The following is a 26,968-nucleotide window of genomic DNA, read 5'->3' as shown; positions in this document are numbered from 1 at the left end:
GCAGAATAAGTAAATAAATATTTTGCAACAGTCTTCACCGTAGAAGACACTAGCAGTATGGTGGATGTTCCAGATATCAGGAATCATGAAGTGTGTGAAGCTATCAAAATGACAATGAAGCTTCTTGGGAAACTGAAAGGTCTGAAGGCAGATAAGTCACCTGGACCAGATAGTGTCCACCCCAGACTTCTGAACTAGAATTAGAATTAGAATTTTATTTCATACATCCATCTCGCAACGAGGGAGCAAAAGTCTTTATGTTACATTTCTGTCACAATGCACAAGCAAAAAGGAAGGGAAATCTGGGAGGATATTGTCCAAACACTAAGATTGTATACATAATTGTTTTGTATACATGTATGTACAATAAGATACAATGTACAGTCAGATATGCAATAACATCAATGTGTACTGATAAATATGTTGGCCTGGTGAAAGAAGCTGTCCCATAGTCTGTTGGTCTTGGCCTTAAAGCTGTGGTACCGTTTGCCAGATGGAAGCAGCAGGGAGTTTGTAGTCGGGGTGCCTGGAGTCCCTGATGATCCACTGGGTCTATTTTTCAAAAGAGGAGGCTGAAGAGATTAGTGAGGCATTCGTAATAATCCTTCTAGAACAGGCATGGGCAAACTACGGCCCGCGGGCCATATGCGGCCCATTAAGCTTTTTAATCCGGCCCGCAGAACTTGATGAAATTATATTAATAAACCTTGTTAACGTTTTTTCCCCGCAATTCTGGCGTTTTCCCAATGGATGACGCACTCTATATACATTGACCTTTGTTGAGGTGCAGCGTATTACTCCACATATTCGCTTTACTCTTTGTTCGGCTCGACCTATTTGTGTGAACAGGCATTCAGCGTCATGAGCATCAACAAAGCCAGCCACAGATCCAACTTAACTGACCAACACCTCAGATCCATCCTGAGAATCGCCACAACAAAACTAAATCCAGACTTTGATGCGCTGGCTAAAAAGGGAGACCAACAACACTGTTCCCACTGAAATTAAAAATAAGTTTCTTCGTTCTATTATGTAAAAAATGCATTTGAAAATATTTTTTTCAATAAGCCTTACATGTTACATGTCATTTCTGTTAAGTGATGGACATGAGTAGTGCGCAGGTACACGTACGTTCCCAAAATAAAAAATGCGCTCCAGATCAAATAACGCGCTCCGCATACTGGCGCGCTGTCATTGTTCTGTCTTTGTGCTGGTCGTTGTTGAGTTTTGGCACAGGGGACAATTGAATAAGAAGGAGCAGGACAAGTAGACCTGCATCTCCTACCATTTTTGAAATAAAGACAGTCAGGAGGAGAGTGATGATGATAATATCTTGAAGGATAACAGAATTTTCAGTGCATTAAAATAATAAATTACTATTAAAAAAAAGCTGTATTTTATTCATTTAATTTTCAGTGTTTTAAAAGTCATTTCAATAAATACCTAAATACCATGGGACTTCAAAGACAGATATTTTGGTGTAATGCATTTGTTCATTTTCAATTGAAATTAAAGCACATGTTTTCTACATATCCCATGATATTTTATTTTCTCTTATGAGGTGTATTACCAAAACACTCTGTCCATCTGCTCCTGGTCCGGCCTCCCTGTCAAATTTTAGAACCCTTTGTGGCCCACAAGTCATAAAGTTTGCCCACCCCTGTTCTAGAATCACTAGATTCTGGAATGGTTCTGGAAGACTGGAAAGTTGCAAATCTCTCTCCAAGAAGAGAGAGAAGTAGAAAAAAGGAAACTACAGGCCAGTTAGTCTGACCTCAGTGTTGGGAAGTCAATTACTAAGGATTAGGTCTCAGGGTACTTGGAGGCAAAATGATAAGATAAGGCATAGCCAGCATGGCTTCCTTAAGGGAAACTTTTGCCTGACAAGTCTGCTGGAATTCTTTGAAGAAGTAACAATCAGGATGAACAAAGGGGAAATAGGTTGATGTTACGTACTTGGATTTTCAGAAATCTTTGACAAGAGTCTGCTTAACAAGCTATGAACCCATGGTATTACAGGAAAGATTTTAGCATGGATAAAGCAGTCAGGAGGCAAAGAGAAGGAATAAAGGGAGCCTTTTCTGACTGGTTGTCAGTGACTAGTGGTGTTCCACTTAGGTCTGGGCTGGGACTAATTCTTAAGTTATATGTCAATGGAATTGATGGCTTTGTTGCCAAGTTTGTAGATGGTATGAAGATAGGTGGAAGGACAGTTTTGAAGAAGTAGAAAGATTACAGAAGGACTTGGATTAGGAGAATGGGCAAAGAAATGGCAGATGGAATAGTGTCAGGAAGTGTATGGTCATGCACTTTGATAGAAGAAATGAAATGGTTGACTATTTTCTAAATGGAAAAAAAATACAAAACAGTGAGGCACAAAGGGACTTGGGAATCCTTATGCAGGATTTCCTAAAGGTTAATTTGCAGGTTGAGTCTATGGTGAAGAAGACAAATGGAATGTTGGTATTCATTTCAAAAGGACTAGAATATAAAAGCAACGACGTAATGTTGAAACTTTATAAGACACTGGTGAAGCCTCACTTAGAATGTTGTGAGCAGGTTTGTCATATGAAAAGTGTTTGATAGCTCTGGGCCTGTATTCATTAGAACTCAGAAGAATGAGGGATGACATTGAAACCTATTAAATGGTGAAAGGCCTTGATAGAGTGGATGTGGAGAGGATGTTTCCTATGTGGTGAGAGACTCTAAGACCAGAGGACATAGCCTCAGAATAGAGGGGCGTCCTTTTAGAATGGAAACGAGGAACAATTTCTTTAACCAGAGAGTGGTAAGTCTGTAGAATTCTTTGTCAAAGATAGCTTTGGAGGCCAATTCTTTATGTGTATTTAAGGCAGAGGTTAATAGATTCTTGATTGGTCAGGGATATGGGGAGAAGGTAGGAAATTCAGGTTGACAGAAAAATTGGATCAGTCATGGTCAAATGCAGAGCAGACTTGATGGGTCAAATGGCCTAATTCTGCTCCTATATCTTATGGTATTCAATCTTATTGATATCTTTCTTGTAGGTAGGCGACCAGAACTGCTGACAAATCACCAAACATTCTCGAGCTTTAAGCAATGTGATTTAGTAAACTCCACTTTGTTCTAATTACTTACTTGTCTTCGGGCAATGTGGTGACGTAGAATGGGATGGTGTATTTTGGATCCAGTGTAATGCTGCCACACTTGTTCTTGTTGAGCAGGGCATTGACGTGGGTCCGGTATATGTCCAGGTTTAACGGGGCTGGAAGCTTGCGGCTGATATGGAATGGCAGGTCTGTTAAGTGTTCCAGCTCGCTCAACAACTCGTGCCGAATCTGGAGGCGAATCACATAGTCCCCTTTGTCCAACTTCAGTGAGTACTGCGAAGAAATGTAAAGTACTTAATGATGGTTTAGCTTGAATCCTGATTATTATAGGAGCAAATGAAATAAATATCAGATGGTGGAGTTCAAAGATTTCAAGTTCCCTGGCCTCTGTCATTTTATTTTTACTATGGATGTCCAGTCCCTATACACCTCCATCCCCCACCAGAAAGGCCTCAAAGCTCTCCATACCCAACCAGTTCCCCTCCACCACCACTCTACTCTGCCTAGTGGAACTTGTCCTCACTCTTAAGAATTTCTCATCTGGCTCCTCCCACTTGCTTCAAACAAAAATGGTAGCCATGTGCACTCGCATGACTCTCAGCTATGTCTGCCTGTTTGTCAGCTACTTGGAACAGTCTATTTTCAGTCTATGACTGTCCCCCATTTTTACTACATGACATTGACGACTGCAATGGTCGGCAGGGTGGCAGGGTGAAGTCAAGATGATGCTAAAATGCGACTCTTTAGCATGTATCTTCGGAAACAGCTCTATTTCTATCTTTGTTATTTCTCTTTGTTTTCTTTTTGAGGTGTGGGGGGTTCTTTTAAAGAGCCTGACCTGGAATTACACTCTGACTGGTTCTTTGCAGGAATGGGACCCCCTCTCATGACCTCAAAACTGGGTGTTTTTTGATATCCTAAGGACAAGACTTGGAGATGAGCATGCCTTCAGGATTCCAGATTTTCGTGGCTCTGGGGACGTGCTGATTCCAGGCTGGTGCCCCGACTGAAGCGTCATGGGAAAACACAGAACATCTGGAGCAGCAGGTTAGCTGCTCGGGGTTGGGTGTCGGAGAACTGCGCTTTTTTGGTGCTGACTCACTGTGCAGAGCTTGGGAAAAAGCGACACAGTAGACTTTTAACATTGAAAGCCAGCAGGTTGTTTGTTATGCACCCCCCCCCCCCGCTGTGAAACGGGACACCTCTTTTTCCCTTATTGGGGGGCTGGAGAGAGAGAGAGAGAGAGAGAGAGCCTGTGGCCTGTGTTATGTTGAATTACCGGGTGACGAGTAGTCGTTGGGTACTCAAGTCTATGTCTTTATTGATGCTTTGCTGCACACTTGAGTACTTGGTGGAGGGTGATGATGCTTTTTTGCTGGTAGGAGTGGTGGGGGGGGGGTGTTTCCTTGCTGCTGCTTTTGTGTAGGAGGGGGAGTTTGGGGATTCTAATGTTTTAACTGTCATTCATTCTTTGGGGCACTTCTCTGTTTTCGTGGATGTCTGCGTTGAAAAAGAATTTCAGGATGTATATTGTATACATTTTTCTGACATGAAATGTAGCTATTGAAACCTATTGAATTTACCTGGTCCATTTCCGTCACCTCCCTTCCCTTGATATCTCTGTCTCTATCATTGGAGATAGCTTACCTTTTTTTTGTGTGTGCCATACTCTGCCAGAGCCTCGGTGACCACTTTTTCAACTGGTTGTCTTTGGAGGAAAGATACATCCCCACGTCCTGCTCACAGCACAGTTTGTTTTTACGAGGCTGAGTTGCGAGCTTGACACTCAACCCAGCACAGATGGAAAGAGTGTCCGGGAGTGGGGCGACTGGATTTGAACTCAGGAACCTTCGCCCCGGAGTCCGCACTGATGTCAATGTGCCACCAGTTGGCCCATAGCTTATCTACTGATGTCTATAACAAAGAGGAACCCATCTCTAGTAGGACGGCAGGAGGATGAAGTGAGGGGAGACTGTATTACTTTGTGTAATGTGTGAGAGTTATATGTACTGCGTTGAACACCTTGGTCTGGAGGAACATTGTTTCATTTGGTGGAATACCTGTCAACGGTTGAATAACTTGAACTAATACCGGTAATTAAGAAAACATGGACTTAAAACCTACCATGAACATTCAATTTTTTTAAAGTTTCTGATTTTTTTCCCCCAAACCAATTAAAACTCTGGTGCAAGTAAGTGACTTTGAACTTGTAGCTTGGCACAGAGGACAGATGGTTGACTGATTCTATTTATAGACTTTCACAATCTGTACTCTATGTGACTGAAAAATGCTGGAAATCTGGAATAGAATGCAATGCTGAAAATACTTATCAAGTCAATATGCAACTGTGGACAGGAAAAAAAAAACAGGCTTAACAGTTCAGGTTAGTCATCAAAAGATTTCTATAAGAATGAGCTAAGGGAAGGTCAACAATTCCTGACAAAAGAGGCCTTCTGACCCTGATTGTGGTGAGGGCTGCATACCATCACCGACTTCAAAACCAAACACTGTGGTGCCACCCACATCGTGGCCTCTCTCTCCCAGATGAGCTCAATCACTTTTATGCTCGGTTGAATGTCACTAACTCTGAGTCTCCGAGGAAAGCCACCACTACAACCGGCAACCTGCAAAAATAGATAGGGTGGACAGCCAGTGCCTCTTGCCCAGGGCACCACTGCTCAATAGAAGGGGACATGGCTTTAAGGTAAGGGGAGGGAAGCTCAAGGGAGATAAAAGAGGAAGACCTAAGTTGACGTCATCATCATCATTATATGGGAGGCAGGGTTTAAGGGTCAGCACAACATTGTGGACTGAAGGGCCTGTACTGTGCTGTACTATTCTATGTTCTTAACCTGGTCATCTCAGAGGCCAAGGTATGCAGATGTTTCCAACAAGTGGACAGTCTCAAGGCTGTGGGACCGGACAGCATTCCCTGTCGCATACTCAGGATGTGCGCAGCACAACTGTTAGGTGTGTTTACTGATATTTTTAATCTCTCCCTTTCCCAGTGTAGAGTTCCCTCCTGCTTCAAATGATCCGCCATAATCCCTGTGCCATGATTCAGGACTTGTACAAGGTTTCATTGGAGACCTAAGTCATCCCAATCACAATCTATTCCAGCTGCTACCATCTGGGAAACGGTACCATAAAGCATAAAAGCCAGAACCAACAGGCTCCAGGACAGCTTCTTCCACCAGGCCATCAGACTGATGAACTCACACTGATTTGAGTGTACTCTATATTACACTGACTGTTCTATTTATTATAAATGAACTAGATAGGTATCTTATGGATAGGGGAATCAAGGGATATGGGGACAAGGCAGGAACCGGGTATTGATAGTAGATCAAACACGAGGAAATCTGCAGATGCTGGAAATTCAAACAACAACACACACAAAATGCTGGTGGAACACAGCAGGCTAGGCAGCATCTATAGGGAGATGATCAGCCATGATCTCAGAATGGCGGTGCAGGCTCGAAGGGCCGAATGGTCTGCTTCTGCACCTATTGTCTATTGTCTATAAATTATATGATTGCATATTGCACATTTAGATGGAGATGTAACATAAAGATTTTTACTCCTCATGTATGTGAAGGATATAAGAAACAATGTCAATGCAATTCAATTCAATTCATATAAACCCTTCATTCCCAGAATAATCCTTGTGAACCTCCTCTGGACTCTCTCCAATGACCACAACTCCTTTCTGAAATATGAGGTCCAAAACTGTTGAGAATATTTCAAGTGTGGCCTGACTGGTGTCTTATAAATGCCTTATCTCCTTGCTTTTATATTCTTTCCCCCTGAAACAATGGCATTTGCCTTCTTTACCATAGACTCAACCTGTAAATAAACCTTCTGGTAGTCTCACACAAGGACTCCCAAGTCCCTCTGCACCTCTGACACTTTAAGCTTCTCCCCATTTAGATAACTATTGTTCATTTTACCAAAATGCATTATCACGCATTTCCCAAAGCTGTATTCCATTCTGCTACTTTTTTGCCCATTCTTCCAATTTGTCGAAGTCCTGCTGCAATCGCATTGCTTCCTCAACACTACCTACCCCTCCACCTATATTCATATGCAAACTTTGCCACAAAGCCACGAGTTCCATTATCCAGATCATTGATAAGCAATGTGAAAAATAGTGGTCTCAATACTAACCCCTGTAGAATACCATTAGTCATTGGCAGTCAACTAGTAAAGGCCCCCTTTATTCCCACTTGCTGCCTTCAGCCTTGTCAGCCACTCCTCTATCGATGTCAGCATCTTTTCTGTAATGCCATGGGATTTTATCTTGTTAAGCAGCCTCATGCTTGACACCTTATCAAATGCCTTCTGAAAATCCAAGTAAATGACATCCACTGCCTCCTCTTTGTCCCCTCTGCTTGTTACTCTCTCAAAGAACTCTAACAGATTTGTCACGCAAGATTTCCCTTTACAGAAACCATGCTGACTTTGACTTATTTTATCATAAGTCTCCAAGTACCCTGAGGAAAGTCCATCTCCCCGCCCCCACCCCCCATCCTCATCACATTCTACAGGGGTTGTATTGAGAGCATCCTGAGCAGCTGCAACACTGCCTGGTTCGGAAATTGCACCATCTCGGATTGCAAGACCCTGCAGCAGATAGTGAGGTTAGTTTAGAAGATCATCGGGGTCTCTCTTCCCGCCATCACGGACATTTACACTACACGCTGCATCCGCAAAGCAAAGAGCATTATGAAGGACCCCATGCACCCTTCATACAATCTCTTCTCCCTCCTGCCGTCTGGGAAAAGGCACCAAAGCATTCGGGCTCTCACGACCAGACTATGTAACAGTTTCTTCCCCCCAAGCTATCAGACTCCTCAATACCCAGCACCTGGCCTGATACCTTGCCCTATTGTTATGTTTATTATTTATTGTGATGCCTGCACCCTTTTCTGCACTTTATGCAGTCCTGGGTAGGTCTGTAGTCTAGTGTAGTTGTGTGTGGTTTTTTTCTCTGTTTTTTTTTCACATAGTTCAGTCTAGTTTTTGTAATATGTCATGTAACACCATGGTCCTGAAAAACGTTGTCTCATTTTTACAATGTACTGTACCAGCAGTTATGGTCGAAATGGCAATAAAAGTGACTTCAAGACGTACAAAAAAACTGGATGAACTCAGCAGGTCGGGCAGCATCTGTTGAAAGAAGCAGTCAATGTTGACTGAGGCCTGATGAAGGGTCTTGACCTGTAACATTGACTGCTTCTTTCAACAGATGCTGCCCGACCTGCTGAGTTCATTCAGCTTTTTTGTACGTCTTGATTTGACCACAGCATCTGCAGTGTACTTGGTGTTTAATAAAAGTGACTTGACTTGAAATCTCATGCTTAACAATAGACTCCCAATACTTTCCCAACCACTGAGATTGGGTTAACTAGCCTATAATTTCCTTTCTTTTGCCTTCCTCCCTTCTTAAAGAGTGGTGAGACATTTGCAATATTCCAGTGCTCTGGAATCATGCCAGAAACAAGTGATTCTTTAAAGATTTTGACCAATGCATCCATTATTTCTTCAGCAACCTCTCAGGATTCTGGGATGTAGTCCATCTGGGCCAGGTGACTTATCCACCTTAAGATCTTGGAGTTTGCCTAGCACTTTTTCCTTTGTAATCACCATTTTTCTGGCACCAACATAGTCTGCTCATAACTCACAATGCCTAACCCACACAGCTTTGGAACGTGGGAGGAAACTAGAGCACCTGGAAGCAACACAGGTTGCTGGTGCTGTAAAAGTGAGATACTAACTGCTAAGTTAAAGCAAGATGGTGGGAGGAAGTAGGGTTTTAAAGAAATGTGGAAACAAGGTTGTAATCAGTTCAAATAACACCTTACTGAATAGTTAAGAGGAATCACAGGTCAGCGGCGTATACCTGCTCCTAATTCCCCTGACAATCAAGGTCTCACTTAAAACTGTAAGACCACGAGACATAGGAGCCTAATTAGGGTATTTGGCCCATCAAGTTTGCTTTGACATTTCATCATGGCTGATTTATTTTCCTTCTCCATCCTAGTTTCCTGTCTTCTCTCCATAACCTTTGTGCCTGGATTAATCAGAAACCTATCAAACTCCACTTATAAATATACCATTGACTTGGACTCCACAGCATCTGTGGCAATGAATTCCACAGATTCACCACCCTCTGGCTAAAGTGATTCTTCTCAGTGATTGCTAATGCTTCGAGCTGTACTCTTCCTATCAGATCAATGCAGAGACGACATTATTCTGTCATAAATTCCACTCTTACCCTGTCAGGATAAGCACCAGATCAACACAGATGGCATTATTGCATGGTAAACCAGCTCTTACCCTGTCAGGATACGCATCGCCCGATCCCATCAATCTCTTGTTCTGATCAAACAGCATCCACAGCTGACTGTCGTACTCGGACTCGTACAGCAGGTCGGAGAGGAGAGGGCAGCTGGGGATCACCTCACTGCACTTTGCCTGGAATAACAACGCACAGGGAAAACCAATGATCAAAGTTCATCCTCTTGAACCTGCTCTGGCAGGATATGCAGGATTAGTGCACTGACCTTTCCCAGGTCCCAACTACACTCATTCAGCACATATATAAGAATAAACTTCATTTGTCACATGTACATCGAAATATACAGTGACATGTGACATCTTTGCATCAATTACCAACACTAACCAAGGACATGCTGGGGGTGTTCAAAGTTTAAGGTAAATCTATTATCAAAGTACATACATGTCAACGTATAAAACTGTGAGATTCATTTTCTTGTGGGCATTCACAGCAAATCCAAGACATGGCACAATCAACTTCATTTTTCTTTGTTTTTTCATTTGTTCTCATTGTTCAAATGCAGATTGATTAATCATATGTACATCAAACATGCGTGAACAATCAGCACATCATAAGGAAGTGCCGGAGGCAGCCATCAAGCACCATCACACATTCTATCAGTAATATAGCATGTCCACAATATTCAGCAGAACACAAATAGGCACAAGAGCGAAACATGCCCTTCCCATGCACTCACCTATACTGTGCTTAAGAGTGAATAATTTTTAAATAGCATCAGTTGCACGTGCTTATTTTCAAAAAGCAGTGATTTTCGTGTATGATAGTTGGCGAGAAATGAGAAAAGCCTTACTTTTTCCCCAGAAATGGCCGTGAGTGAAAATGAAACGGATTCACAAGTTAGGAACTATAAAGAATTTGAAGGTATCAACAATAATCTTGAATGTTACAATGAAAATGAAGATTTGAGAATGCAATCATTGAAAGCATTGTATGAAGGCAGTCCATTATCTGCACTAGTTGTTTGCACTGATTATGTTCACTTACAGCCAATCAAAAGACCACAGCAGCATACATGGAATGAATTCCCCCTTTGATAACTATTAGGAACTAATACACAGTTTTAGAGTACTATAGTAGTATTGTTAGTGTTATAATTTGTTTGATATTTCAGTTAAATACATAAATTGTTACTCAGCTAAACAGCAGTTTGTCTTTTTTATACTTTTTTTTACTATTTCCATGAAACTTCAATTCATTGGGGCAACCGCTTAATTGGGCCAAAATGTACTGGTCCCAATGAAAAGAGGAGGGTGGTAGTGATAGGGGAATCAATAGTTAGAAGAACAGACAGGAGATTCTGTGGACGTGAAAGGGATACCCAGATGGTATGTTGCCTCCCAAGGTGCCAGGATCAGGGACATCTCAGATCGCGCCCACAGCATTTTGGAGGGGGAGGGAGAGCAGTCAAATGTCTTGGTACATATTGGTATCAATCACATAGGAAGGAAAAGCAAAGAGGTCCTGAAGAGAGAATTTTGACCTCCAGGGTAATAAAATCTGGACTGCTACCAGAAAAAAAACAGAAAAACTGTATATTAAAAAAACTGAGGTAGCGTCCAAAGATTCAATTAGGAATTGGATGGTAGAGCGGACGAAGCTGTTCCTGAATCATTGAGTGTGTACCTCCTACCTGATGGTAACAGTGAGAAAAGGGCATGCCCTGGGTGCTGGAGGTCCTTAATGATGGATGCTGCCTTTATGAGACACTGCTCCCTGAAGATGTCCTGGGTACTTTGTAGGCTAGTACCCAAGATGGAGCTGACTAGATTTAAATCCTCTGCAGCTTCTTTCAGTCCTGCGCAGTAGCCCCCAACCCTACCAGACAGTGATGCAACCTGTCAGAATGCTCTCCAGGGTACTTCTATAGAAGTTTTTGAGTGTATTTGTTGATATGCTAAATCTCGTCAAATTCCTAATGAAGTACAGCCGCTGTCTTACTGGGATGTGGACTAAAGATTACAATGGGAAGTAGAAAAGGGATGTCAAAAGGGCAATGTCATGGCAGTTGGGAAATTTTAACATGCAGGTAGATAGGAAAAATCAGGTTGGAAATGGATCAAGGAATGAATTTGCTGAATGCTTACAAGATGGCTTTTTAGAGCGGTTTTCATTGAGCCAATTATGGGGTCAGCTATACTGGATTGTGTGTTATGTAATGAACCAGAGGCGATTAGGGAGCTTAAGGTAAAGGAACCCTTAGGAGGCAGTGACAACAATATGATTAAGTTCAACTTAAAATTTGATAGGGAGAAGGTAAAGTTGATGTGGTGGAGGCGGAGCGGAATGATGATGGTGCTAAACAGCGACTCCTTTGCTTACATCTTCAGAAACAGTTCTACTTCCATCTTTAATATCTTTACTTTTTCCTTTCAGGGTTCTTTTGAAGACCCTGACCTGGAGTTACACAATGACTGTGGTTGTTTGCAGGAATGGGCCCTGTTCTTCGGGTTTCATAACCGACTATTGTTGTTCGACACAACAAGAGTTCAGCCTAACAGTCCAGCTTGGCATTGGAGGCCTAGGATCTCGGGGCTTTTGAGACGGCGGATCGAAGGTCAGTGTCACGGCAGGAGACCCGTGTGCCATCAGGGGAGTTGGAACATCTACGGCTGTGTGCCCAGATCTTTGGGCACAGAGCGCGATAAAATAAGCAACGTCATGGACTTTTAACATCATAAACTAGCGAGTTGTTTGTTATGTTTCCCCACTCGCTGTGAAAACAGAGACACCTCTTTCTCTCTTACTAGGGTGAGATAGAGAGAGCCTGTGGTATGTTGAATACCGGGTGCAATGCAAAGTCTTCAGGGTAAATACAAATCTATGTCTTTGCTGCTGCTTTGCTCATGCTTTAGTGATCGGTGGTGGGTGCCGATGCTTTTTTTTGCCGTGGGAGGAGGGGGCATTGCTACTTGCTGCTGGGGAGACTTTGGGGTTCTAACATCTAACTGTCATTCATTCTTTGAGGAACTCCTCTGTTTTCGTGGATGATTGTGAAAAAAAGCATTTCAAGATGTATATTGTATACATTTCTCAGACATTAAATGTACCTTTGAAACCTTTGAAAGCAGTATTTCAGTGGAGTAAAGGAAATTAAAATGGTATGAGAGAGGAGTTGGCCAAATTGGAAGGAAATGCTGAAGGGATGACAACAGAGCAGCAATGGCTTGAGTTCCTGAGAAAAATGAGGTAGGTGCAGGATAAAAACAAAGAAATACTCAAATGGCAAAATAGTACAGCCATAGCTGAAAAGGAAAGCCAAAGCTGATGTTAAAAACAAAAGAAAGCATAAAACAAAGCAAAAATTAGCAGGAACACAGACAAATTGGAAGCTATTAAAAACCTACAGAAAACAACTAAAAGAAATATTAGAAGGGAAAAGATGAAATATGAAAGCAAGCTAGAAAATAATATCAAAGTGGAGAGAAAAAGCTTTTTCAAGTTTATAAAAAATAAAAGAGAGATGAGAGTGGATATAAGACTGCTAGAAAATGAGGCCAGAGAAATAATAACGGGTGACAAGGAGATGGCAGACAAATTAAATAAGTGTTTTGCATCAGTCTTCCCTGTGGAAATCAATAGCAGTGAAGTGTTGAAGGAAGAGAAGTGAGTGTAGTTACTATCATGTGAGGAACCTTTGATGGCTATGGGCCTGTACTCAATGGAATTTATAAGGATGGCGGGGGGGGATCTCATTGAAACCTTTTGACTGTTGAAAGGCCTAGACAGAGTAGATGCGGAAAAGATGCTGCCCATGGTAGGGGAGTTTAGGACAAGAGTGCATAGCCTCAGGATAGAGGGGCATCTATTTAAAACAGAGATGTGCTGACAATTCTTTAGCCAGAGGTTGGTGAATTTGTTACCACATTTATGGCAGAGATTAAAAGGTTTTTGATTGGCCACAGTATTAAAGGTTACAGGGAGAAGGCCAGGGAGTGGTGCTGAGGAGGGGGAAAATGGATCAGCCATGCTTGAATGGCGGAGCGGACTCGATAGGCCAAATGGCCCATTTCTGCTCCTACGAGTTATGGTCTTATTAACTAGAATCCACTGTGCTAACTTTGATTACGTTACTTATATATTAATTTTTTTAATAAAATATATACAATATCAATTTACTGTTTACTTTCCCTGTGAATTTTGTGCCTCTGATAATGCTGCAAGTAGGACTTTTACTGCAGCTATGCATACATGTATATGCACATGTTACGATAAACATGACTTTATCAAATGAACTTCCCCATAAGACACAGGAACAGAATTAGGCCATTTGCCCCATCGAGTCTGCTCCACCATTCCATCATGGCTGATCCTTTAGTCCCCTCCTCAGCCACACTCTCCAGCTTTTCCCCCATAACCTTTGATGCTGTGTCCAATCAAAAACCTATCAAGCTCTGCCTTAAGTACACCCAATGACCTGGCCTCCACAGCTGACTGTAGAAATAAATTCCACAGATTTATCACCCTCTAGCTAAAGACATTTCTCCGCATCTCTATTTTAAATGGATGTCCTTCTATCCTGAGGCTGTGCTCTCTTGTCCTAGACTCTCCCATCATGGGAAACATCCTTTCCACATCTACTCTGTCTAGGCTTTCAACTGTCAAAAAGTTTCAATGAGAACCCACCCCCATCCTTCTAAATTCCAGCAAGTACAGATCCAGAGCTATCAAATGCTCCTCATATGATAACTCTTGGAATCATCCTTGTGGACCCTCTCCAGTGCCAACACAACTTTTCTTAGATGAGCAGCCCAAAACTGTTCACAATACTCAAAGTGAGGCCTCACCAGTGCCTTATAAATCCTCAGCATAGCATCCTTGTTCTTGTATTGTAGAGCCCTTGAAATGAATGCTAACAGTGCATTTGCCTTCCTCATCACTAACTCAACCTGCAAGTTAACCTTTTGGGTATTCTGCACAAGGACTCCCAAGTCCCTTTGCATCTCAGATTTTTGGATTTTCCCCGTTTAGAAAATAGTCTGCACATTTATTTCTACTACCAAAATGCATGACCATGCATTTTCCAACATTGTATTTCATTTGCCACTTTCTTGCCCATTCTCCTAATCTGTCTAAGTCCTACTGCAGCTTTTCCTCAACACTACCTGTCCCTCCACCAATCTTCATATCATTTGCAAACTTGGCAACAAAGCCATCTATCTATTCAATCATCTAAATCAATGATATACAACATAAAAAAAGCAGTCCCAACACTGACGCCTGCAGAACACCACTAGTTTCTGGCAGCCAACCAGAAAAGGATCCTTTTATTCCTACTCGCTGCCTTCTACCAATCAGCCAATGCTCTATCCATGCCAGTATCTTTCCTGTAATACCATGGGTTCTCTTCTCACTCTATTAAAAATCATTTCCAAGGTGCACTGCAGTAACTCAAAGACACCCACAGTAACTGTCTGTGACTCTTGCCAGTCAGATGAACAACGCAGGCAAGACAGTGTCTCTACTTTCTTGGAAGTTTGGATAGATTTGGCATATCACCTAAATCTTTGATAAATTTCTATAGCTGCACAGTAAAGAGCATCCTGACTGGTTGCATCACGACCTGGTATGGAAGCATCAATGGCCAAGAATGGAAGTCTAGAGAAAGCAGTGGATACAGCCTAGTCCATCACAGGAGAAGCCCTCCCAACTATTAAGCACATCTACAAGGAGTGGTGATGACACCATCCAGACCATACTTTCTTCTTGCAGCTGCCATTGGGGGGAAATACAGGAGCCTCAGGACCCACACTATCATGCTCAGGAACAGTTCAAAGTAAATTTATTATCAAAGTATGTATACCTCAGCATACACTAAACCAAAGATTCATTTTCTTGTGGGCATTCACAGTAAATACAAAAAAAATAAAATCACTGAAAAAACTACACACAAGGCAGCCAAACAACCTACGTGCAAAAGATGACAAGCTGTGCAAACAAGTACACCGCAAACATGAGTCATTATCCTACAACCATCAGTCTTCTGAACCAGTGTGGATAATTTCAATCATCACAGCTCTGAACTGCTCCACAACCTGCAGATTCACTTTCAAGGCCATATTCCCAGTTTAATTGTTTTTATTTGCACAACTTGTCTTCTTTTGCACAATGGTTGTTAGTCAGACTTTATGTATAGTTTTCATAAAAACTGTTGTATTTATTTTTCTGTAAAAGCCTGCAAGAAAATGAATCCCAAGATAGTATTAAGTCAAAATTTGAGATCTACTTTGCTGTTGAACAAGAATAGCAAAGTGAGAACAGCACTTCTAGAATACCCTTCCAAGTCACAACTCTCTGATATATATTATTATTTCTTTACTGCGCTTAATATAATTACAGATGTCTAACGTTGGACAGAACAGCTGCAATTTAAACACCCTTAGGCAAGTAATTTAAGAGTCCACTCAATATTTTACTGATTCTTTGGTGGGTATGCAGGGAGCGCTTGGGCACTATGGTAGCATAGAGGATAGTGGATTGCTATTATAGCTTGGGCATCGGAGTTTGGAGGTAATTCCAGCGTCCTCTGTAAGAAACTTTATATGTTCTTCCCCTGTGCATGTGAGTTTCCTGGTGATGTTCTGTTGGGATCACTGTGTTCAGACATTGGCTATTTGCATTGATATAGACAAAGGGAATAATTAAGGTATTTGCAGTTTGCTGACAACACAAATCTTAGTAGGAAGGTCAAACAGAAAATGCTGGAAATGCTCAGCAGGGCATAATTGAAGGTTCTTTGAACTGGAACATTAAACCTTTCTCTTGAATACAAGAAATTCTGCAGATGCTGGAAATCTTGAGCAGATCCAGCATTTCCATTAGAGTAAGAGAGAGAGCGAGAGAGAGAGAGACTTTCTCTCCCCATGATAGTCACCTATTCTATCTGGTGATCCCGATCTGGCCTCCTCTACATTGGTGACTGTGGGACTTCCTTGTCAAGCACCTTCACTCCATTTGCAACAAGTAAAGATTTCCTGGTGGCTAACCATTTTAATTCCTATCCCCATTCCGACATGTTGGTCCATGGTCTCTTCTGCCACGATGAGGCCACTCTCATGTTAGAGCAGCAATACCTCATATTCTGTCTAGATAGCCTCCAAGCTGATGATAAGGACATTGATATCTTCAAATTCTGATCATCTCTCCCCTTCCCTCTTCTATTCCCCACTTTGGCCTCTTGCCTCTTCTCAACCGCCTATCACCTCTCCCTAGTGTCCTTCATCCTTCCCTTTCTCCCATAGTCCACTCCCCTCTCTTATTAGATATCTTCTTTTCCAGTGCTTTTGCCTTTTCTAACCATCACCTCCCAGTTTCTTACTTCATCCCCATCCCCACACACTTGGCTTCAACTACCACCTTTTAGCTTGTCCTCATTCCCCTCCCCCCACCTTCATATTCTAGCTCCTTCTCTCCTCTTTTTCAGTTCAGACGTAAGGTCTTGGACCAAAACGACAACTGCTTATTCATTTTCAGTGAAATGAATAAATAGCTGACCTGCTGAATTCCTCCAGCATTTTGTGTGTGTTAGTCTGGATTTCCAGCATTGGCAGAATCTCGTGTTTACTCTTTCCATAGTTGCTCCCTGATATCCTGAGTGGTTCCTGAATTTTCTGCTTTAGCTTCAGATTTCTAACATCAGGAATGCTTTGATTTCCACCATGGTCCTGAAAAACATTGTCCCATTTTTACTATGTACTGTACATAGCAGTTATGGTCAAAATGGCAATAAAAGTGACTTGACTTGGCTATGTTCAGGACACAGAGAATCAGCAAATGGGTTTGGGCAAATTACTTGAATGGATAAGGAAATGGTAGATGAGGGAACACCAGGTTAATCTCTTCAGTATGGAAACAGAAACCTGGAATATTGTTAACTAGAACATAGAACATTACAGCACAGTACAGGCCCTTCAGTCTATGATGTTGTACTGACCTTTTAACCTACTCCAAGATCAATCTAAACTTTCCCTCCCACATAGTCCTCCATTTTCCTTTATATTACAAAGACTATTATATGTATGTATTTTTTTCTTTTTCTTTTCCATTTTCCATATAGCCTCTATGTAGACCTATGGACACACTATTCAAAAACTCTACACCTCATGTTCTCAAAGTTTATTATTTATTAATATTATATTTTTTTCTATTTATATTTGCAATTTGTTGCTTTTGTACCTTAGTTGTTTGTCCTTCTTTGTTGTGTGCAGTTTTTCATTGATTCTATTGTTTGTCTTTGTAGATACTGTGAATGCCAGCAAGTAAAGGAATCTCAGAGTGGTATACAGCAACATATACTTAGATAATAAGGTTACTTTGAACTTTGACTATTTGACCATCAGTATTATGAAAACTATGAAACTTCTAATTACTGGTGCACTGGAGCAGTTATATGTCTTGAAAGCATGGCCTGGATGGTCCTTGGTGATGGATACTGCTTTCTTGCAACAGCACTAGATGTAGATGTGCTCAATGGTGAGGAAGGCTTTACCCTTGATGGACTGAGACATATCCACTACTTTTGTAGGATTGTCCGTTCAAGGTCATTGGTGTTTCCGTAGCAGGCTGTGACACAGCCAGTTAATATACTCTTCACCACACATCTATAGAAGTTTGTCGAAGTTTGTCAAAGTTTTAAATGACATGAAAATCTTTGCAAACCTCTAAGAAAGTAGAGGTGCTGCCATGCTTTCTTTGTAATGACACCTACATGCTGGAGTTGCATATTTTCAGACTGAAATGGTCTGATATTTTGACTGTTAAAGGAATCAAGAAACATGTTATTTCAGTGGAAAATCACCCATGGATCACCCATGATTTTAAAGACTAGCAAGTTAGACTCAAAATGCCAAGTGGCCTTCTGACAAAAGTGAATTCCTGTTTTCTGGAAGAGAATCTTCAGTCATCACTTGATACGTCAGATTACAGCAGCATCACTTTGAACCAAAAAGGTTGACGTCTAACTTCATTGGATTTACATCCTTCTGTTACCTTGTTATTCACCTTTGGAAGTATTTTATTTATTTTTGTAACTTAATTTACTTTATGAATTGCTACAGAACTACAAATATCACGACATAAAATTGCAGCACTATAAACTCTAGTTAGGCTGATTCTGGAGTATTGCATACAGACTGGTTGCCCCATTATAGGAAGGATGTTGGAGAGGGTGCAGAAGAGTTTTACCAGGATGTTGCTGGATTAGAGATCATGTGTTATAACAAGTGGTTGGACAAACTTACATTGTTTTCTCTGGAGATGCAGAGGTTGAGGGGAGATTTGATAGAGGTTTATAAGATTATGAGAGGCATAGATAATATAGACAGTATATTTTTCCCGGGGTTGAAATGTCTAATACCAGAGGGTTTGCATTTAGGGTGAGAGGGGTTAGTATCAAAGAAGATGCAAGGGGCAAGTTGTTGTTGTTTTTTTTACACAGAGTGGTGGGTGTCTGGATTATGCTGCCTGGGGTGATGGTAGAGGCAAATACATGGGTATGGACACTGTGTAGGGAGAAGGAATTAGTTTGGGTTGTCCATTTGATGATCAACTTAATTGGATTAGCACAACATTGTGGGCTGAATGACTTCTTCCTATGCTGTACTGTTCTGTGTTCTATTAGTCAGTGATAATAAACTTGATACTGAGCCCCTTCCTTCTTGTTTCTCTCAAAGCTGTAGACCAAGAAACTGTATTATCTCAGAGGGTAGGTTCCAAGGTAGACCGTTCAACCATTTACAGTACAATCACTTTTCCTTCCCATTCAAATCAGATTCTGATTTACCGTATATACAGTGAAACATACTGTGAAATGCATAGTTTGCATTAAAAGACCAACACACCCAAAGATGTGTTGGAGGGCAGCCAGCAAGTACCGCCACACATTCTGGCACCAACGTAGCAGGCTCAGCATCAATATATTCTAATGCATGGTGCCAGCCATTCTGTAATCGACTCTTAAGTCTAGAGACCTCACAAAGGACAGCAATCCCAATCCACATTTTTCTAACTGGCAGAACACTGAGGTTTGTAAAAGTGATCTCCGTTTACTTCGGAATGCATTCAGAATGTGGACAACTACTGCATGTAGACACAGTTCACATTGTAGCTGGTAACATTAAACCCTCATGGAAAGCATCGCGGGAGAAATTTTTGTTGTAATCAGTTACCTGGCTGAAATTGTAGGTCAAGACCAATTCATATAGGTGTCGGTTAGTGGGCAGGACATCGCGAGAGCTTAAAGGCCTTGTTTTAGCATCCACTGGTCTGTAGAAAGGGGCATGGAGTTACATTTCTGCTTTAATATTTAAATACATAGAATCACACACTGAAACACATTAGTTCTTTGCAATTCTTAGATGTTCATCATGTAACACTTGAATTTGAAAAGGAGACCTCCCATCTGAAGGGAGATATCTATTTGTTAATGAAAGAGTTACAAATAGCAAAGAGAGTGGATTCTGGTTAATTGGGCCATCAGTTAATCGAGTAGACACTTATTTGAAACAACTCTTAGAGAACAAAAACTGATCAAGGAAATAGCTGAGAATCCCTTTGTCTATTTGGGACACCATACCACCTAGTTGGGACAGGAGACTGTTGCTGAAGTTTCAAACTAGCACCAGTCAAGTGCACTTCTGTGGCCATTAGCCATGTCACAGTGCTTAGCGCAAACAGTTTTTAAAAAGTGTCAGCTGTGTGCATTTACTTTAAAAAAGCAGAGATTTTTGTCACTGACAGTTGGTGAGAAAGAAGCAGTAAGACAATTCAGAACTGTTTTGTTCACTGTGATTTCAAGCATTCAGGCTTGGAGATTCTAAAAACAGCCTGAAGTGAAAAGGAAATGATTTCACTACTTCAAGTTAGGAACTAAGCAGAATTTGAAAGTATCAACAATCACTTTGTTACAATGAAAGTGAAGATTTGGAGGACGGAATTGTCAAAAGCATGGTATGAAGGCAAGCCATTATTTCCACTGGGTATCTGCGCTAATTTTGTTCATTTAGTCAATCAACAGAACATGGCAGCATACAGTGGATGAATTCTTCCATCAATAATTATGAAGAACTAATACACGGTTTTATAGCACTGTAGTAGTATTGCTAGTGTTGTAATTAGTTCTGTATGTCAATTAAGTATGTGATTTGTTAATCAATTAAATGGTAGTTGTCTTTTTTTTAAATATCTTTTTAACTGTTTTCTTGAAACTTCGGCTAATTGGGACAGCCACTTAATTGGGTCAAAAATCTGGTCCTGATTTGTCCCAATTTACCAGAATCCACTGTAATTTTATCTACTGTGTACATTAAGTGAGATGCTCTGCACTGTTTAAACATCTAAAACAAAAGCTTTAAATTAAGAAACATCTGTATAGCTATACCCTTCACCCCAGGATGTTCTAAACTTATAAGCATTAACTGCTGTGATAATTAGAAACTACTGATAGGGCACACATAACCTAAAACTTCAACACAGACGTTTCCATAAGACACAGGGGCAGAATTAGGCCATTTGGCCCATCAAGTCTGCTCCACCATTACATCATGGCTGATCCATTTTTCCCGTATCCCTTCATGCCCTGACCGATCAAGGATCTATCAACCTCTGCCTTAAGCATACATAAAGAGTTAGCCTCTACAGATTCACCACTCTCTGGCTAAAATAATTCCATTTTGTGTCTGTTCTAAAAGGATGCCCCTTTATTCTGAGGCTGTATCCTCTGGTCTTAGACCCACCCACCTTACAAAACATCTTCTCCACATCCACTCTATCAAGGCCTTTCACCATTCCATAGGTTTCAATGAGTTTACCCTACAGTCTCATGAATTCCAGTGAATACAGGCCCAGAGATATCAAACACTCTTCATATGACAAGCCATTCAAACCTGGAATCATTTCTGTGAATCTCCTTTGAACCCTCTCCAGTTTCAATACATCCTTCCTAAGGGGCCCAAAACAGCTCACAATTTCACGGTGAAGTTTGTAAACATTCTACAAAGGATGACCAAAGCTGAAATGCTCTCCCAAAAACAGTCAATTGTTCAGTTTAAATATTGTTCACTAGGGCTTTTCTCTTTAGATTGGAGGATGACAGGTGACTTGACAGAGGAAAATAAGATACTCAGATCAAATGGATAGCCAGAGACCTTTCCCCCCATTTCCCTCTATTGTATTAGGACTTAAGGACCTGAGTTATAGGGAAAGATTGAATAGGTTACGACTTTATTCCCCAAAGAGAAGAATGAGGGAGATTTGATAAGAGGTATACAAAATTATGAAGGGTACAGTGAGGGCAAATACATGCAGATTTTTCCACTGAGGTTTGGGCAAGACTACAACTAAAGGTCATAGGTTAAGGGTGAAAGGTGAAATATATAAAGGTACATAACTTCTTCACGCAGAGGGTAGTGAGTCTGCGACAAGCTGCTAGTGCAAGTGGTAGAAGCAGGCTCAATTTCAATATTTAAGAGATATTTGTTTAGTACATGGATGGAAGGAGAATGGACAGCTGTGGTTCTGGTGCAGGTCAATGGGACTAGGTAGATAAACAGATCAAATTTCCAAGTAAATTTATAATCAAAGTACATGTTTATGCAAAAGTCTATGGCATATATATCTCTAACCTAAGACTTTTGCACAGTACGGCAGTAATTTTATGTATTGCACTGCTGCCAAAAAACCCGCCACAAATTTCTTGGCATATGTAAGTAATGTTAAAACTGATTCTTATGTGGCTCTCTATTGTAGACTGAGAGTGGGAAGGGGCAGGGAGAGAGGAAATCATGGTTGAGAAAAGGGGAAGGGAGAGGAGAGTGAGTGGAAACCAGAGAGACATTCTGCAATTATCAATAAACCGATTGTTAGAAATCAAATGACCTTGCCTGGTTTTCTCAGGACATCAAAAGTCTTAGGCACAAATACAGTACTGTGCAAAGGTGTTAGGTGCTTGCACATAGCTGGAGTGCCTAAGACTTCTATACAGTACTGTTTTTGGAGCGGAGAGTGAGTTTGTAAGTGGCGGGAGTAAGGCATATTGGGAACGGTGAGGGTGCACTGCAGGAGGGGTGTAGGACAGGTGGCAAAGAAGAAGTGCCAGGCGCAGGTTTAAACACACCCAACCCTGAGACACCAGGCAACATCATATGTCACCAGGCATATGTCAAATTTACAACCCAGAGCTACATTTTCCTTCAAGCATTTGCAGTAAATACAAGAAATAACAGAATCAGTAAAAGGATGGACAAGCATTCAAAGTGCAAAAAAAACAGCTGTGCAAATACAAAAAGAAAGGTAATAAATAATAATAATAAAAATAAAGAAGCAATAGATATAGAAAACATAAGATGAAGAGTCCTTGAAAGTGAATCCATAGGTTGTGGGAACAGTGATGGGGTGAGTGAAGTTACCCCCTCTGGTTCAAGAGCCTGATGGTTGAGGGCTAATAACTGTTCCTGAACATGGTGGTGTGAGCCATGAAGCTCCTCTACCTTCTTCCTGATGAGCAGCAGCAAGAAAGAAAGCATGACCTGGATGGTGAGGGTCCCTGATGATGGATACTTCTTTCCTGTGACAGCACTCCATGGAGACGTGCTCAAAGGTGGGGATGGACTGGGAATATTTTTTGTTGGATTTTCCATTCCATGCACTGGTGTTTCCATACCAGGCTGTGATGCAGTCAATCAATATACTCTCCGCCATGCATCTACAGAAGTCTGTCAAAGTTTTAAACGACATGCAGAATCTTTGCTAACTTCTAAGAAAGTAGAGGCATTGCCATGCTTTCTTCATAACGGCACTTATGTGCTGGACCCAGGTCAGATCCTCTGAAATGATAACACCAAGGAATTTAAAGCCGCTGACCTTCTCCACCTTTGATCTCCCGATGAGGTCTGGCTCATGGTTTCTTCTTCCTGAAGTCAATAATAACTTCCTTGTTGACATTAAATGAGATGTTGTTTTTCAATCTCCCTCCAATACACTGATTCATCACCACTTTTGATTCAGCCAATGATAGTGGTGTTGTCAGCAAACTTAAATATGGCATTGGAGCAAATGGGCCAAAGGGCTTGTTTCTACACTATAGTGCTCTGTAACTCTATATTGTTATCTTGTGATTGTGACAGCCTGTATACAAAAGCTCTTGAATGGCAAGTATTAGGAATATCTGCTTTTAGTGATGTTCACTGAGAAAGCAGGCAGGAAAAAAGATTTTGGCATCATGTTCTACTAGTCAAGGGTGCAATAACTCAGCCAGAAAATTTTATACACCCACGGCAAATGGTGACTCAATTTGAATAAATCTAATCTGTCAACTGATTGCAGCTCATCGATGGAATCTTATTTTCACTAATGGACCAGCAGGGAAGGAAACATTGTAGTTACCCAGTCTGACGCAAATATCAAAGCCAGAAAATTACTTGCCAGAGAAAGAAAGGGTGAAGGATATAGCCTACACTATCCATGCCCCATGAGTGACAGAACAAAATTTTCAGAATGTGACACCAAAGTCCCATGAGCAGGGTGCTTTCATTGTTAGGTATCACTCCTTATCAAAGAATATTAACATAAATGTAGTGTGATCAATCCACTTAGAAATTTCCATGACATGTTTATAGTATCATTCTTGACCTTGAGTCATTCTAAAATGCTTTACAACCACCAAATTACTTTTGGAAATGAAGATATTGTAATGCAGTCACTTTCCCCATGAGCAAAGATATAAAAGTGACTAAACAACATTTTAATGATATTATATTAGTTGGAACGTCAAAGGCCAATCTTCCTCCTACTATTCTTTTTTTTAATCGTCCCATGGGATCTTTTATCTACACCTAAAAGTTTAATTACTTCCATAAGGTCATCAGTCCCTCTGTACTGCAAAAGAAGAGTCAGACAAGATTAATGCTGGTGTCTCTGGGCATGAGACCAGAATCTAAGGAGCAGAATTAGGCCATCCTATTCATTGAGTCTGCTCCACCACTTCATCATGGCTGATTTATTATCCCTCTCAACCCTGTTCTCCTGCTTTCTCCTCGTAACATTTGATGCCCTGACTAAACAAGAACCTATCGACTTCCATTTTAGATATACCCAATGACCTGGCCTCCATAGCCACCTGTGGCAATGAATTCCACAGATTCACCATTCTCTGCTAAAGAAATCCCTTCTCATCTCTGTTCTAAGGAGATGCTCTAAACTCCTCCACTATAGGAATGGGTCAAAGTGCAACCTCCTGACTCAGAGATACAGCACTAACAACTGTGGTTGAAATCTAAAGTCAAACCTTTTGAGAAGGATAATAAATCAACCTCGATGAAATAATGGATCAGATTCAATGGGCTGTGTGGCCTGATTCTGCTCCAATGTCTTAGTATAATGATACTGTAACTATCCACAACTGTGGGGGCTGCGGTTAGTGCTACACTATAACAGCTCGGGGCACTCCAGAATTCAGAGTTCAATTCCAGCGCCACCTATAAGGATTTGTACATTTTCCCCCATGAACTCAGTGGGCTTCCTTCGGGTGCTCCAGTTTCTTCACGTAGTCCAAAGGCATACCAGTTAGTAGGTTAACTGGGCATTGTAAATCGTCCTGTGATTAGACTAGGGTTAAATAGGTTGCTGGGCAAGCGGTGCAGTGGGCCGGGAGGGCCCATTCTACACTGTATCTGAAAATAAATAATAAATAAACGTACAACATCACAAACAGAGCCAACACACTATTAAGGTGTGGCTTGCTGTGACATTTTCACACGAGCATTTATATTGAATACAACATTTACATTACCGAAGCGTCTGCACCCAGGTTTTGAGAGTGACGACAGGGGAAATTTCCTCATATTTCAATGAAGCTGTGGTATCAAATCGCACAATACCTTCAGAGGCATGCTAGACAGAAACAGAGATAGGGTTAATACTTCTACTTCTTTCTTTCTAAATCTTTTTATTAATATTAGTAATATGGACAGAATACAGATGATATATTGATAAAGAAATTACCAACATACACATTCCATTACATATGAAAAAAAAACATACATAATAGTTACAATATAAATGAGTTTACCAAGACATAAGCCATAGATATATGTATGGACATAGTAAATCTAAATATTTCATAATGTATAATATAAAAAAAACAGAAAAAAGAAAGAAAAAAAACAAAAAAAAAATTTATATAATGCAAAACTAACTAATCTAATCTAATAACTATAACTAATAAGTAATATAAAAGCTAGAGTGCACAGCAAGCTCACTTATAACAACATAATGCCAGTGACCCAGGTGAAATTCTGCTACTGTCCGTACATTTGTACATTCTACTGTGACCTTGTGGGTTTCCTCCCACATTGCAAAGATTAATGTGTTAGTAGGCTGATAGTTTACAAGGGTGCCATTGGTACAGTGCAGGCACACTGGGCCTGTTACTAAGCCATTCTCCTGGCAGCCTTGCCAGCTGACCCAGAATTGGTCATGGTACACCTCCAGCAGAGGAAATGGGCTTGGTCTCAGCCAAGACTGTCCTCATTAAACTAGGGGTCCTCTCAACTGACTCTATTTTAAAGAAAAGTAAAGATAAGCTTACCATGTTTAATATTTTTCTTTCAGCTAAAAACAATATATACAGACAATCTGGTTAGTGAAAAATGATCCAGTTCTTTCCTGGCGTATATGATGAATGAACTCTTCTTGGGCTTCTAGCTGGGTACAGGTATTGATTATAAGACCTTGTGATGTAGGAGCAGAATTAGGACATTCAGCCCATTGAGTATGCTCGGCTATTCCATCATGGCTGATCCCAGATCCCACACAATTCCATACACCTGCTTTAATGCCATATCCTTTGAAGCCTTGACTGATCAGAAAACTACCAACTTCCGCCTGAAATATACTTGGACTTGTCCTCCATCTCAATCTCTGGCAAGGCACTCCAAAGATTCACTACTCTCTGACTAAAAAAATTCCTCCTGACCTCATTCCTAAAAGATCACCCATCAATTTTGAGGTTGTGCCCTCTAGATCTGGATACGTCCACCCTATCTAATCCTTGCAACATTTGGTAGGTTTCAATGTGAACCCCATGCACTCTTTAAAAATCTAGTGAGCTCAGGCCCAAAGCCACTAAATGCTCCTCAAACTTTAACCCCTCGTGAACCTCCTCTGGACTCTCTCCAATGATAACACATGCTTTCTGAAATATGGGGCCCAAAACTGTTGACAATATTCCAAGTGCAGCCTGACTAGTGGCTTTAAAGGCTCAGCATTACCTCCTAGTTTTTATATTCAATTCCACTTGAAATAAATGCCAACATTGCATTTGCTTTATTTGCCATAGACTCAATCTGTAAATTAACCCTTTGGGAGTCTTACACAAAGACTCCTAAGTCCCTCTGCACCTCTGATGTTTGAATTTTCTCCCCATTTAGATAATAGTCCGCACTACTGTTCCTTTTACCAAAATGTATTATCACACATTTCCCAACAATGTATTCCATCTGCCACTTTTTTGCCCATTCTTCCAATT

At 41.0% G+C, this 26,968-nt stretch overlaps 1 protein-coding gene across 1 annotated transcript in view; it reads right to left on the bottom strand.

Annotated features, from left to right (window-relative positions):
* The window catches only part of LOC132397899 (tripeptidyl-peptidase 2-like), a 190,172-nt gene that overhangs the window by 38,709 nt on the left and 124,495 nt on the right, over positions 1-26,968 (bottom strand). Inside the window, exons 19-22 of the mRNA XM_059976684.1 lie at positions 25,232-25,332; positions 19,614-19,710; positions 9,429-9,566; positions 3,118-3,362 (exon numbers count right to left, since the gene is read on the bottom strand). Of these exons, the coding sequence (XP_059832667.1) occupies positions 3,118-3,362; positions 9,429-9,566; positions 19,614-19,710; positions 25,232-25,332 (581 nt within the window). The remainder of the gene's footprint in view (positions 1-3,117; positions 3,363-9,428; positions 9,567-19,613; positions 19,711-25,231; positions 25,333-26,968) is intronic.

This window comes from Hypanus sabinus, chromosome 8 (assembly GCF_030144855.1).
Source record: "Hypanus sabinus isolate sHypSab1 chromosome 8, sHypSab1.hap1, whole genome shotgun sequence".
Lineage (NCBI taxonomy): Eukaryota > Metazoa > Chordata > Chondrichthyes > Myliobatiformes > Dasyatidae > Hypanus > Hypanus sabinus.
This window is presented reverse-complemented; position numbering and strand designations above follow the sequence as displayed.